This window comes from Crocuta crocuta, unplaced genomic scaffold (genome assembly GCF_008692635.1).
Source record: "Crocuta crocuta isolate KB4526 unplaced genomic scaffold, BGI_CrCroc_1.0 scaffold323, whole genome shotgun sequence".
Classification (NCBI taxonomy): Eukaryota; Metazoa; Chordata; class Mammalia; order Carnivora; family Hyaenidae; genus Crocuta; species Crocuta crocuta.
Genome location: NW_027536465.1, coordinates 3,679,757 through 3,694,593, shown reverse-complemented (window position 1 = coordinate 3,694,593; position 14,837 = coordinate 3,679,757). Strand labels below are relative to the sequence as shown.

At 53.5% G+C, this 14,837-nt stretch overlaps 2 protein-coding genes across 2 annotated transcripts; one reads left to right on the top strand and one right to left on the bottom strand.

Moving 5' to 3' along the window:
- The first annotated feature begins 510 nt into the window (after positions 1 to 510).
- On the top strand, positions 511 to 1,583 carry FTH1 (ferritin heavy chain 1). The gene is made up of 3 exons (XM_077748720.1): positions 511 to 735; positions 1,043 to 1,168; positions 1,269 to 1,583. The coding sequence occupies exons 1-3, from the start codon at positions 526 to 528 to the stop codon at positions 1,431 to 1,433; spliced, it is 501 nt and encodes a 166-aa protein (XP_077604846.1). The 5' UTR covers positions 511 to 525; the 3' UTR covers positions 1,434 to 1,583.
- Positions 1,584 to 1,684: 101 nt separating this feature from the next.
- Positions 1,685 to 12,854, bottom strand: BEST1 (bestrophin 1). Its single transcript, XM_077748719.1, has 11 exons — positions 12,779 to 12,854; positions 11,620 to 11,807; positions 10,053 to 10,147; positions 9,342 to 9,575; positions 8,678 to 8,832; positions 8,229 to 8,306; positions 7,732 to 7,884; positions 6,081 to 6,161; positions 5,625 to 5,776; positions 3,077 to 3,714; positions 1,685 to 2,060 (listed from the first exon to the last, which is right to left on the bottom strand). The coding sequence occupies exons 2-10, from the start codon at positions 11,769 to 11,771 to the stop codon at positions 3,114 to 3,116; spliced, it is 1,701 nt and encodes a 566-aa protein (XP_077604845.1). The 5' UTR covers positions 11,772 to 11,807; positions 12,779 to 12,854; the 3' UTR covers positions 1,685 to 2,060; positions 3,077 to 3,113.
- Between the last annotated feature and the right edge of the window lie 1,983 nt (positions 12,855 to 14,837).

Genomic DNA, 14,837 nt, shown 5'->3' with positions numbered 1-14,837 from the left:
CGAGAATAGACCTGCTCCACATGGGTTTGAAAACAGGCCTGGATTTCCATGACCGCCATTCCGTTTCAGGAACACCTGAATACAGCAGGTGTCTAAAACTAACCCGGTTTTGTTTTTTGCTTTCTGCAGGCAGTATATTTGTATACATTAGCGTTGCCCACAGCACTCACCTTGACTAACGGGTTAATTTTAGAAATTTGTCAGGCTGCTCTAAGCCACCAAACTCCTGTTTTAACAGGGGTTAATCAGGGAGTAGGGAGAGAAGGCACTATTTGTACAGGGTAAATACTCCCACACCCTCTCCAATCTAATGGGTCCCTGGCGGAAGAACTTTGCACTAATACAGAATCTTAAGGAATTCCATGCTGGGGGCAATTCTCATGATAGTCTAAAGTTGCTTGTAGTAAGTTTTCAATTTCAAGGACCACGTTCAGAGTAATTACTGTTGTCGTCAGTCCAGGAACACAACTTGCCCCCCCCCCCAATCCCTCTTCTTGCTGGGCTTTGAGAAAGACAGACGGGGCTATGGAGGCTAGCCTCCTGCCTTTCTTGGGACTCCTTAACGTAACATCCACATTCCCCTTTCAGTCTTACTATTTTGACCGTGATGATGTGGCTTTGAAGAACTTTGCCAAATACTTCCTTCACCAATCTCATGAGGAGAGGGAACATGCCGAAAAGCTGATGAAACTGCAGAACCAACGAGGTGGCCGGATCTTCCTCCAGGATATCAAGGTGAACGAAAGATCTAGAGGTGCCGTGCTTCCTGAGCTAGCTAGCGGTCCTCGGGTGTCCGAAATCACTCAGAAGCTAGCCATTGCCCCGATAAGATGAGGCTACTTTGGGATTTTGTGGTTTTAGGCCTACCTTCTAAGCTAAAGGAGGCAAAGAGTAAGGGGTGGGGATGCTAAGTTTTAAACTGTTGCAGGAGACACTTGGATGTCCCCTTGGAAACGCAAGTGGTTACATGTTAGAGGCGCTCTCTGACCTGGGGATACGTAGAGGCGGCAGAGGTGCACTGACCTGACCTCCTCTCGTTCAGAAACCAGACCGTGATGATTGGGAGAACGGGCTGAACGCAATGGAGTGTGCGTTACACTTGGAAAAGAGTGTGAATCAGTCACTACTGGAACTGCACAAGCTGGCCACTGACAAAAACGACCCCCATGTGAGTACTGGCAATCGGGGCGCCAGTGGAGGGGATCCTTTGCCTCTCGGGGGGCTGGGAAAGCTTACCAGTAACATTGTTCCCCATTTCTGCTTTCTAGTTGTGCGACTTCATCGAGACACATTACCTGAATGAGCAGGTGAAATCCATCAAAGAATTGGGTGACCACGTAACCAACCTGCGCAAGATGGGGGCCCCTGAATCTGGCATGGCAGAGTACCTCTTTGACAAGCACACCTTGGGAAACAGTGATAACGAGAGCTAAGCCTTAGGCTGTCCTCCCGTGGGTGACTTCTCTGGTCACCGAGGCAGTGCATGCCTGTTGGGGTTACCTTTCCCTTTTCTATAAGTTGTACCAAAACATCTACTTAACTTCATTTGTACCATTCCTTCAAATAAAGTAATTTGGTACCCAGCCGTTGTCTTTTGAGAGGGTGACATGGGCTAGAAACGGATCTGGGTCCTCTCTGCAAAATCTGTGCGTGCTCCCGTTCAGCCACAGTAATCAAACTGAAATGTCTAGGAGGATTTTTATTTATTAAACTCCTTAGTTTGGGAATGATGTCAAGGCTTGGGTGTATGGAATTCAGACAGGACTTAAGGACTCCTGATCCCAAATTCTGATGTTTTCAATTCCATGTTTCCAGTGATTCATTGTAGCGTTCTCAATTTTTATGCACAAAAGGCATTTAAAGGCTTAAGTAGTCCTGAAACTACAGATTTCGTTATCCATCGAACTAACCATTTCATTCAGGCTGTCGTGTGAACATATTCTTCAGTGTGGACAGCTGTATGGCTATGACTGGGTCAGTGTCCCGCGGGTGTACATGCAGGTAGGACCAGGCCGGTGAAGTGACCCTCTAGGGAAACAGGCTAAGAACGTGCTTCATCCCTAGAGAGAATTTGAGAAAGTTTACAACGTGAGTTTGGAAAGATGCTATTCACCTCAGTGTTAAACTGGTTGCATTTAGGGCAAAGGTTGGGACATCTAAACTACAAAAAAATCACGAGTGGCATCAGGAGACTGCAGAACCATCGCCCCTTGCTAACGACTGCATTCATGTTCTTTCCTGAACAAGCCCGGGTGATGCGTGTTTCTGTCTAGCCAGAAACAAACCCTTTCAGCTTTTTAATCACAGTGTGTGTTCTGACCCAGAAGTAACTGAGAATCGAAATAGGAAGTTACAGTTCCACCTCGTGATTGGGGGTGGGGAAGGGTGGGTCTAACTGGGTGAAACCCTGAATGTGGGGAAACATCTGCTGGTATTTGACAGCTTTGGATGGACCCCAAGGAGGCACATTAAGTTCAGAGATCCTGAGGGGTTCCCTAAAACAGTAAGATCCCCCAGGGGATCTGGACGCCCTCACCTTGACCATCTACCAGTTCCCAGGGGTGTAATACTTTCCAGAAGTGTTGCAGGATCACTGAAGGAAGGGTTATGGGGCAGTGTTCCTGTGCAATCTCGCAGCGAAGGCTGGGTAGTGAGTGGAGAGCTTGGGTTATAGCCTAGACTCCCTAGGTCCACCTCATGGTTTTGCGCCTGCTCTTCCAGCAGTGAGCTGGACCCAGGGATCTGCCCACCTAAGCCTGGCCTGGTAGCCCCCAGGCATTGCTCCGGTCAGTGCAACCTCTTCCTGCACCTGGGACCCGGGGAACTCCTCCTGGTGGTCTCAGGCTCTTGGGTGGAATGAGCAAAAGCCCTCAACACTGACTAGGGCCCTTGGCTGAGGTGGCCTGGTGTGTGCCCCAAGGCAATGCAGGGTGGGGGTCCAACAAGCTCTGGCCTTGAGGGGAGCAATGGAAGAATGGCGGAAGAAGGGTAGACTCACAGCCAGGGACGCTGGTGGGGTTTCCACCCATGGGGGTGGAGGGGAGGTAAAAAGACCCAGTGAAGGTAGAGAACAGACCTGTTTACCAAGGCCCAGTAGGGATCCCCATGACTTTTTAGTGTGTATGTTGCTCGACGGGTCCAAACGTGATTCTCTGAGATGATGTTCCGGGGTCTCCCAACAGGTCACTCAGGTTAAACTCAACAGTTTTCTTCTTCAGGTGACCCAATTGTGGGTTCTCTACGGAGGACCCAACACTGTCTGAGAGCAATTCAAAACCGCTCTCTCTCTCCGGAGTCCCAGGCTGTAGGCTTTGGTCTTTGACAACATCGTCTATGCCGGAGACTCTGCGAAGGCTTGAGGGTGCTGACTTTCCAGGTGGGAAGACCATGGGGGTGTGGCTGAGGGGTGTCTGGGGGGCACTGTGGTAGCCTGACCTCCCGTACAGTGCGGCCGTCTCGAAAGAGTCCTCCTCAATCTTCCAGAACTTGCTGCCTTCCTGGTCGCTAGGGTGCTGTCTGGCACTCCCGAGTTTCTGGGGCTGGCCCTCTTGGAGAAGGCCTTCTTTCTGGGGTCGTAGCAGTTTGGTCTTTGAGTTTGTCCTTGGGGGATGGTGGTTGTGGGACTGTAGCCCCAGGAAGCGGCCGATGATGCCAGTTTGAGGGCCCTCCTCCTCTTCTGGATTTTCTTGAAACTCCATGTCTTCCTTATGCAGGCTGGAAAGGAGACTCGGTTGGGTGGCAGACCAGGACCAAAGCCTGACCTGACCTAACTTCTCCTTTACCCACTCTTTTCCCTCCCTTTGGCCCAAAGGCAAGGACACAGGGTGTTCCTCGCGATGCCTGGGCTCACCTCTCTCCCGACCCACCCTGTAACTGCCTTATTAATCCTTGAGGGCCTGACTCCCCTCACTGTGTGTGCCTCCCTCTTGCCTGTGCTGACTAAAGCCCCTAGCCTGGCACTTTAAGGGCTTTCTCTTCATCTCCGTCTTCTCGTTCACACCCCTCACTCCAGGCAAGCAGAATACTGCTCCCCAGGTATGGTTAGTTGCGTGAGGCCCAGGAGCGACTCCGGGTAGGCTGGGGGTTTGTGGTTGTAACTGCGGAGCAGCAGATCCACAAAGAAGTCCGGCTTCCAGGAAGCCCGAGGCCTTTGCTCTGCAGGAGAAAGCCCACCTGTCCCAGAGCGTGGCCTGCCCTTGCCCGTGTCCACATTCTCCCCGTGCCAGAGGCCACGTCCCAGACCAAACGTGGTCTCTCGCTCTATGCATGTTCTGTCTCTGCCAGGCACCCCGTGCTTTGTACCTTGTATCCAGAGTTTGGGGCCTTGGGTTTGAGTCCCTTCACTAAATTGTGTGTTTCTTGCAGACAAGGTCTATGTATTATTAGGCTCTGTCCACCCAGCCTGCAGCTGCTAGAGTAGAGACCACATGGAATTCAAAAGCAACTTCTAGAAATGTTTCTGACCTGAGCAAGCCTCCAACCTTCACGTGATCCCTTTTTCCAATCTTCCTCACACCCACTAGAGACTCTAGCTAATTCTAATTATGGCTTACGAGGATATTTGGTTTTTAAAAGACAATAGTGCTGGGGCTCCTGGGTGGCTCAGTTGGTTAAGTGCCCGACTTTGGCTCTTTGGTTTGTGAGTTCGAGCCCTGCGTCGGGTTCTGCAGAGATGGTGCAGAGCCTGCTTGGGATTCTCTCTCCTCCTCTTTCTCTGCCCCTGTATCGCTTGTGCTCTCTCTCTCTCAAAAATAAACTTTAAGAACCCTCTTAAAAAAGATGACAGTGCTTAATACTATGGAAGAAAACCTTGATGGTATGGACCCTGACATGCAGAGGACTCTCTACAGTTCTCTCCACTCTCATGCTGGGGGGAGAGGGCCACCTGGGGTGGCCCTTCAGCCCACTGTGACCCTGCTGCAGCTTAGAAGGGATTCGAACCAAATCCAGGAAATGGGAGCCATGAGCAGGAAAGTTTGTCTGGTTGCTGTGGGTGACGTGAAGCCTGAGCTCTGTAGCATAGAGCCTACCCGGAAGTTACCGGTGAGGACCCAGCCTCTTGCTGGGACATGCTTGCCGTCCTTCCCCTCACTTCCTCCCCCTCCCCACTTTCACTCCCCATCCAAACACCCCGGTTTATCAGAAAATGTAGTTCCAGACCAGAGTTGGGAACCAGGCTCTGACATCCTAACTGCATCACTGATCACTGACAGCCCTTGAGGAGGTCCCTTCTTTTCTCGGGGCCTCAGTTTCCAACTCTGGACATGGGGGGCTTAGACTGGATGTACCTAAAATCTCTTATAGCTTTAGGAATTACTCAACAGTACAAGGTAAGGGTGTGGAGGTAGAAGCAGACATACCCAGTCTGCATGGGCCACTTGCTACCTGTGACCTTGGGCTGGACAACCTACTTAACCTCACTGAACTTGGACTTAATCTTCAGAAAACTAGAGGTACCAAACCAGGTCATTGGGAGGAAAAAGAGTTTATATAAAGAGCTTAGCAGAATTCCCAGCACTTAGCACGCATCCAATATTGTATTAACTAGTGCTATCCTAAGTTTGGGGGCAGGCCCTTGCACTTGGGCTTTTCTACCCACCAAAGTGGTCCCGGGCACTGCTCACCTGATGTTGAAGGTAGAGCCTAAAAAGGAGGGTCGATGATACTGGGCGGAAGCAGCTGTATAGGGGGGTTGTGGTTCTGGATCATTCCAGTACATATCCCGCTCCATTGGGGGCAGGTCCTGGTGCATGTCGTCCACAGCCAACAGGGACACCTGGTTGCCGGGCACAGAAGGAAAATCCAGGAGAAAGGTCAGCCCAAAGTAGGACCTTGAATTTGCTAGATGACTTTGAGAGGTCACTTCCCTCTCTCTCTGGGCCTCAGTTTCCCTACTTGTGAAATGGAGAGACTGATGCCTATCTTCAGCCTTGAAAGTTGGGGTGAGAATCCTGTGAGTGAATGGTTGGCTGGGAGGTAGGCAGTGTGCCGTGAGGCCTTCTTGCAGACCCCTGGGGTCCCCTCCCTGGCTCGCATTCAGGGAAGGACCACAGGGTAGGCTCCCCTTGTCCCCCAAGTACCTGCAAGCTCCTGTCGACAATCCAGTTGGTCTCAAAGTCATCATCGTCCTCTCCAAATGGGTTGATGAGCTGCTCTGCCACCTTAGGGAGAGATGAAGCGCTGGAAATCCTCAGTTAGGCTCCCTGCAGCCTGCTCCCTGCCCTTAAACTTCCGGTGCCTCCTCATTCCACGCCCCCCACGATGCCCCGCCTCCCTAACCACCGTCTCCAAAGCCAGTATGTCCTTCCTTTCAGAACACTGAGCCTGAGCGCCTCTCCTGAGCCAGTTGCTCCCTGAACACCCAGAGCTGTCCTTAAGTGTGTCACTCAGCAGAGTCACCACTGGTCCCTCCCAAACCTGTATGCTCCCTGGAGTTCCAGAATTCTTTTTTTTTTTTTTAATGTTTATTTGTTTCTAGGAGACAGAGAGAGAGACAGTGTGAGCAGGGGAGGGTCAGAGAGAGAGTGAGTCACAGACTGAAACAGGCTCCAGGCTCTGAGCTGGCAGTCAGCACAGAGCCTGACACGGGGCGCGAACCCACGAACCGTGAGATCATGACCTAAGCGAAAGTCGGATGCTTAACCAACTAAGCCACCCAGGCACCCCTGGAGTTCCATAATTCTGAGCATTCGCTCATTTACTCATTCCAGCCTTCACACACTCATGTATTCATTATTTTCAACGCATCAGAGATGTATGTTGAGGCTGTGCTCACATAGAGGGTGGCCCCGGCAGGCAGAGTCCTAGCACTAGCCTGTGAAGTCCCCTGACAAAGCCCTGCAGTAGTGTTGAGCTGCGCTAAGGGTTCAAGGGACATCCTGTAAGCCGTTGGGGAATTTCAAGCAGAAAAATGGTGTGATCTGGTTTGGTCTGTAGGAAGCGAAGATGACTGAGGTTCAGATAGGGAAGGAATAGCTGTGTGTGTGTGTGTGTGTGTGTGTGTGTGTGTGTGTGTGTGTGCGCGCACGCGCAATACGTGGACAAGAGGGAGGAGGCAACATGCCATCACCACCACTACCAAAGAATAAGAAAGGAAGAGATGGAGGGCGGGTGAGAAACGGAAGAAGGATAAAGAGATGGAGAGGAAATGGTGCTGTTCTGAACTCTGTTAGGAATAGCACCGGATGTAGTGGGAGGAAGACTCGGAAAAGCCACTTGGGGTGGGGATGAGACACCCCCCCACACCCCGGATGGATTTCTTGAGTAAGGAGAGGTGGTGCTAATCTGCCTTGAAAGGGTGGGGGCCAGCTGGGGTAGTTAACATCAGCGCTTTTGCTTTACTGAGCAGAGGGGACAAATTTGGGACCAGAGCCTAATCACTGGGGACAGTGAGGAGTTGCCTCACCAGTGGGGCCTGCTACTGCCATCTTAGTCCGTGCATTTCCCTTGTTCTGGACAGATTTTGGGGAACGTTCTCTTGAAGGGGCATCAGACGGTTTGATAACCGAGCTTTCCCTGTATCTGTCCTGCCTGCTGTGTTCTAGGCCTCCAGGGAAGCACTGGGATCAGACCCAGGCCTCTGGCAGGTAAGACAGGGGGAAGGAGTAGACCAGAGGGTCGTGCGTGGGTGGGGCCCAGCAGCCCACTTTCCACACTGGAGACCCTCCTTTCCTGGGCAGCCAGGGGCCTCCTAGCCCTGACCTCACCCAGTCTGGTCGCAGGGAATCTCACCTTCAGCCAGCCAGCGTAGAAGAAAAACTGCAGGAATGTGAAGACGGGTACAACGAGGTCCAGCTCGTGGCCAGGATAGGCCTTGGCCGGGTTCAGAAACTGCCGCCCGATCAGGCAAGCCAGGAAGAAGCTGTATACCGCCACGGTCACCACCTGGGAGGGAAAGGAGGTGGCAACAGAAGTGGGCAGAGGGAGGATCTGAAGTCAGGGAGCTCACTAGGCTCGGAGGACACGGCCTCGCTCTGACTTGCACAGTCCAGTGACTTTGGATTTCTGTGCTCTCTAAGTGGGGATAAGCACACTCCCTTTGCTGGGCTGAACCAGGCAGGAGCCCGACTCTTCAAACATGGCACTAGAGAGGACCTGCAAAGTCCAGATCTAACTCCCAGGGTGAGCCTCTTAGCCCCTAAGTGACCCCTCCCTATCACAGGCTGGTTGCCCGAGTCTTATCAGCACCCCCTCCTGGTTCCCAGCGGGGCAGCTGGCCTCATCCTCACCTGTGTGTACACCAGCGGGATACTGATCCAGTCATAGGCAAACAGGAGTCCACACTGAGTACGCAAGATGTTCATCTCCTGGGGAGCAGGAGGAGGGAGGGTTGGGGTTCTGACCACCATGTGCTCTCCCAAGTTCAAGCCCCCGGTTCTTCCTCATGGTCCAGCCCTGGCTATGTGGTCATAGACAGCTCACTTAACCTCTCAGTGCCTCAGCCTCCTCATCTATCAAAAAGCAACCAGGATCTCAGAGGCTCATTCTAGAGAGGAAGTGGGAGGGCAATTGGGGGCGAGGAGCCACCATGGCTCGTGGAATCCTGTGGGACAAACTCCTACAATGTCAAGGCAGGTTCTAGGCAGCCCCTCAAGCCTCCTCTTTGCAGGAAACTTTGTGCAGCCTGGGGCACAGCCGTCCCCAATCTGCAACAGCCCCATCTGTGCCGTGAGCTCACGTTCAACAGGCTCTGGAGCAGGACAGGGTCCCGGATTCGACCTCCGATCCACGCCTTCATTGACAGGTTGGCAAACCACACCCAGGGCACCCAGAACGTGTTGTGCGGCAAGCTCAGCTTTTCTAAGTGCTTGCGTTCCGCGGGGGTCATAAAGCCTGCGGGTGGAGTTAAGAAGGCAGTGGGCGGGGGAATCTGCAGAAGGGATGGCTGGCAGGGTCTTGCCGACGCCCAGAATTCAGGCCAAGTTCGTTGGTACCTCTGAGCTTCTTTGCCATCCTCTTTCAACAAATAATGACCGAGTGCCTACTATGTGCTGTTCTGGCCCGAGCATGTGAGTAGTGTCTGTCTTATAGATGAGGACCAGGTCAGGCAAGGGCCAGGGAAGGTCAGAGACTGAGAACCCGCAGAACTGGACGGGGAAGGACAGAGGAAGGCAGACGGGTACTTTCTTGCCGATTCCCAAAGCCCCACTCCGGGCCCTCAGTCCCCCACTCTTCCCGCATCCCACAAGGGTCCTTAGCCATAGCTCAAACCCGCATCCTCGCGAGGGTCCCCGCGCCTCGCTCCGCCCACCTTCACGCGCCTGACTCCGCCCCGCCCACGTCGACCCGGTCTCGACCCCACCCCGCTCCTGGCCCCACCCACCTGCCCCGGCCCCGCCCACCTGCTTTCACCAGGTGCTGGGAACTGGGAAAGCGCTTGTAGACGGCGGCGCTGACGCTGCGCAGGATGAGCACGTTGCCCAGGTTGGCGTAGCGGATGAGCGTGCGCCGCAGCAGCCGGCCTTGCTCGTCCTTGCCCTCCACCAAGCCCGACACCAGGTTCATAAGGCGATCGGGCCACGGCAGGTTCTCGTACTGGTTCCACCAGCGGGTCACGACCAGCGTCACGTAGAAGCCTGGGCAGGAGAAGGAGGTGGGGGGCGAGGCGAGGGCCCAGGCTGCGGCCAGAGCCAAGCGAGGGCGACGCCTCGGTTCCTCCATCTTTCTGATGGGAGCAGGCCCAGCCTCATCCCTCCTGGGAGGCACTCAGCAGGGGAAGACCAGCACCGCGTAAAGGCGCAAGAGCCCTGAGCGCTCTCTCCCCGAGGCCCTCCCGCCTAACCCAGAAACCAGCCAGACCCCTCCCCTCCTGCGCAAGGGTCCAGGGACCCAGTCGGGGCTGCCGTCAGAAACTGGGGTGTTGAGTGCTAAAAGCAGGATGTCCTTGCTGATGGCTAACTTCAGTCCGTCTGGGGGCAGTCTCCCCATTTCTCCGAACTGCCGAGAGGCACTGACATTCCCCTGGCCTTCCCCAGCTAGTTCCAGACATTAGTCCACCTGTCTGGGGCCGGGAGCAGCCCCTGGGACCCCGACATGCAGAAGGGGGAGCTCACCCAGCACGAAGGAAATGGGGATGAGCTGGATGTAGCTGTCACAATACAGAGTCAGTTTCTCAAATACCACCTGCTGTTCTTCCGTGAGGGCCATCCTAGGGGGTGGGGGGGATGTGTAGACACTGAGAAGACATGGCTGAGACAGGGACCGCGTCCTGCCAGGCCTAGGGTAGGAATGTGACTGCCTCTTTGTTCCCCCAGCACTTGCCTGCCCCTTTCACTGGCTGGACCTGGGGCCGCTCCTCTGGCCTGAGCCAGGTCCCACTCCTCTGGCAACCCCAAGCCCCCGGGGGACCTCTGCTCCATGGCTGGAAGAGGCCCCCTCGGGAGGTTTTCTGTGAGGCACAGGTAGGAAGGTCCTGCCCAAGGAGTTAGTTTTAAGCACCACTGACCCTTTTAAAGGATCCAAAGCAGGTTCAAACAAAGAGTGTTTGGTGTTTTAAAAAAAATGTCTGGTAGGGAGGGGTGAATAGGTGAGGCAGGGAGGGGTGAATAGGTGAGGCCCGGAGGGTTTTAGGGCAGTGAAACTACTCTGTATGATACTGTAATGGTAGATACTTGTCATTATGCATTTGTCCAAACCCGCAGAATGTACGACCCCAAGGGTGGACCTTAGTGTAAACTATGGACTTTGGGTGATAATGGTGTATCCATGTGGGTTCATCTGCTAACACACATGTGCCACTTTGCTATGGGATGTTGACAGCGAGGGAGGCTGTGTGTGTTTGACGGAGAATATGGAAGCTCTCTACCTTCTATTCAATTTTGCCATAAACTTAAAACTCTCAAAAATAATTTTTCTTTCTTTCTTTAAAAAAAATTTTTTTTTAAACATTCATTCGTTTTTTGAGAGACAGAGAGAGACAGCATGAGCAGGGGAGGAACAGAGAGAGAGGGAGACACAGAATCCGAAGACAGGCTCCAGACTGCAAGCTGTCAGCTCAGAGCCCAATGCGGGGCTCAAGCTCACAAACCGTGGGATCATGACCTGAGCCAAAGTCGGACGCTTAACCGACTGAGCCACCCAGGCGCCCCGGGTCTAATTTTTCTTTAAAAAAATGTATTGATGCCCTAGTAACAACCAAAGAAAATCAATATGCTTTGTTACTGGTATTGTAATTAGGCATTTAAGAATGTCCCCTGTTTGTCTTTCAATCCATTTTGGTCATAAGTGCTTTTGCCATTCAAAATGCTTTCATATATTCTATGATTATATCTGCCCTATATTTTATTGTTTAAATAAACATTTTTAGTGGGGGGGGGTAAAAAAAAAGTATGGTCTGGGATTGAGCTTGTGTGGGACTCAGGAAAACAGGCTGGCTGAGGGGGACCAGGTAAGGCCCAGGCCTGTTCCTGAGTTGAAGGAAAGACACTCCCGGCCTGCACTGAGCTGCCCTCCCAGTCTGACTCCTTGATCTCCTCCCCACCCCCCAACCCCCAACCCCTGGGGCTTGGCCAGGAGCTCAGGTCAGCCTTATAGGACTCTGGTCCCGTAAGAGGAGCCCTTAGTTGTTCCAAGCCCCAGCTGCGCCCCCCCCAGACCCCACCCCAGCCTGTCCCCGTGCACCTGTAAATGAAACGGATGATGTAGTAGCTGAGCAGGAAGATGAGGAACTCGCCGTAGAGCAGCTTGTAGATGCTGCCTCGCCAGCACAGCAGCAGGCGGGAGAAGGAGCCTAAGCGGGCATTAGCCACTTGGCTTGAGTAGGTGACGGTCATGGCTGAGCACGGGGCTGCAGTAGGTAGGCGTGGGTCCTAGTAGACAGACAGGAGGGACACTGATGGGGGCCTTGATCAGAACTTGTCTGCGCATCATAAGTAATCTTAGCCAGGACCCCTCCCTGCTCTGGGCCTCAGCTTTCCTGTCTGGACACTAGGAGTGGCATGAGGTGGCCTCAAAGGCCCGTTTGGCTGTTACTGCCTGTGGGACATGGGAAGCCAGGGAAGTGTGCCCAGAGCTGCCCACAGCCTTGGCAGAGAAGACACAGATAGGTCTCTGCCCTTAAATTGTATGGCAAAGGCAATGACAACAGCGATAGCCAAGTCCATGCATTGGGCTTGGTCCGCTGAGCCCGTCTAGTTCACTAGCTCCCTAAGCACCCTCAGCCACCTTGGAGCAAGGTTGGTGAGGGGGCCTCATCAGTCTTGTCCACTGCCCTGTCCCCATTGCCCAGAGCAGAGTCTGGCTGGTAGAGATGCTCAAATAATGTTTACTGATCAGTGACCCCAGGGCCTTTGCACTTGCTAAGCCTTGTGCCTGGAGGATGCTCTTCCTAATCTAACTGTATGGCTCATTCCCACTTCAGGTCGTCTGCTCAGAAAGGATGCCCCAAACTACTCTACCTGGAGATAGCCTCCCAGTGCCATCAGTACTCTGTCCCCTCACCTTATCGATTTTTCTACATAGCATTTATCTTGTTATACTTGAACTGGATGTCTGCCTATTCCCTCCTTAGAATGGAAGCTCCCATTGTGTTTTCAATAGCAGGTGCTCAATAAAAACTTCCTGAAGCAATGTGGGCACCACCCTCCCCCTACCTGCTCTGAGGTCTTTGTGCCTCGTGCACATCACCTCAGCGACTTTGCACACACACACACCGGTGCCCCCACACCTACACACGTGCTGCCCCTGCATACGCATCACACGCACGGCTGCAGGGACAGTCATCTACCCCCACGGACCCTCAAAGCCCCAGCCCTGCCTGCCTGGGCCAACCGCTACTCACAGGAGGAGCTCCAGTCCTCTCAGGGAATCCCACGACATTTCTGGCCACTGGACCGATGGGACGCTTGGGGTCCTGTGGCCAGTGGCCCTGCCCACGATTCGGGGCCGGCCCTGCCCATGAGTGTGCTAAGCGGTCACTTGACTGCCTAATCCAGGACCTCCACAAAGGAGCCCTTGTTTTTGGCCCCTCCTCATAATCTGCACATTAGCAGCCAGCACAGCCTGGCCAGGGCCCCTCTAATTCCTTCCTGGGGGCTGCGGGGGCTGAGACCAGGGCTAGAATTGGGGGCAAGTCCCTTCCACCATGGGCCCAATCCCGCCATTTTCTCTGGCCCTTCAAATCCAGAGACTAAAAGATCTGTTTCTGACGGCTGAGGTCTTACAGGGAGAGCTGTGCGGAGTGGGGCCAGGGGCCAGGGCCCAGGCCCTTAGGGGTTTTGGCAGCACCGAGGACAGTGCAAAGAACACTGGGCCAAGGACAGGCAAAAGTCCCGGCTTCTAGTCCTGGCTCTGCCACCAGTGTGGGTGACCCTGGTGGGCCTCTGAGCCTCCCTAGGCCGAAGAGTCCTTATCCAGAAAGGATGGCCTTGCTTTAGACCTCATCACCTTTTAAAGATTGACAGCGGTCGGCCTATGCTGGTGAGGAGCTCTGATTGGCTGGTGGTGATATCATAGGTTATTCGGGCTGTGATTGGCTGGCAGAATCCACTTAGTAGGTTGGTTCATGGCTACGGAAGAAGGCGGGGGTAGGAGGCGGCTGTGTGGGGGCTGGGCCTGGTGAGGGATGACACAGCATGTTGCTGGGTTCAAGCCAGCCCATGCAAGATGGCAGTCTGTACCTAGGTCCCCAAGGGCAGCTGGCTAATATCTCAGCACCTGCTTCCAAACAGTTTAATACATCAGTCTACACCCAAGGGCGCTTCTAGGCCCCTGGAAGTGATGGATGTCCAGGACAAGCTCCTCTTGTGAAAGCTTGAAGCCCAAGTGGCTCTTGATCTTCAGTGAGTGGCCCTAGGGAGGGCCTGGAATGTATATAAAACGCGCAGCTTCTCGGGATCTTTCTCCGGAGTCTGGTCCTGCGACCCGGTTGGGGGTAGTGCGGGAGGGGCGTGCTGCATTTCTAATGAGCTCCGAGGGGATTAGATGGCGATGGTCTAAAGGTCACACTTTCAGAAGCCCTGATTTACCATATGACCTGGAGCCTTAAAATCAACTCGTCCCCTCTCTCCCTCCCCCCCTCTTCCTTTCATCTCTTCCTCCCTCCTCTTCCTCCCTCCTCTCTTTCTCCCTCTCTGACATATTCTTAAGTGTTAACAGTGCTGAGATTGAAGGTGACCTTGGTGCACAACACTTTTGCCTTTATAATTCACAACAACCTTGGGTACTTTTCTATTCACAGCAAACAATAAGGCCTTTACGGTCACGAGGGAGTCTCTTTAGAGATCAGGAACAGCCTTTTAGGAGTATTTGTTACATCCCTGCTGTCTGTGCTGTGGGAAACATCTTTCCCATTGCTCTCCTGACCTTGAGCCTCAGTGTCTTCATCTGGAAAATGGGACAATAACACTACCTCGGCAATGAGAATGATGGGTAAGGATTCAGTCAACTCTCCAAACCAGGGCTTCTCGTGCCTGGCTGCCTGCTCCTGGTCCGTCTGCTCCACCCCCACTCCAGATGCAGTTGGGTGGATGGGTCCCAGGCACCGATGTTTCCTCAGGTTCCTTAGGCGAGTCCAGGACAATGTGGGTTGAGGATCACTCCAGTAAGGGATAATTCTCTACCTTGTATTCCCTCTTCCCCCACCAAAAAATATCTACACTCAAGGGAGAGCTTTCCACTTAGCAGATGGTCAGTATATTTTTAACTAGAATTGAAACGTGTGCCTAGCATCGTGTCTGGCGCTGGCATGCCCACTTCACGTTAGCTGAAGGAGTAAATGAAACACCTCCCTTTCTGTGCGCTCAGGTTCCTGCCTCTCCTATAGTGACCACTGGAGGGCGCCCCTGACTAGCTGGCTCTGGCCACCGAAGCCCTGTTGTCTGGTCAGAGTCTGTAAGGAT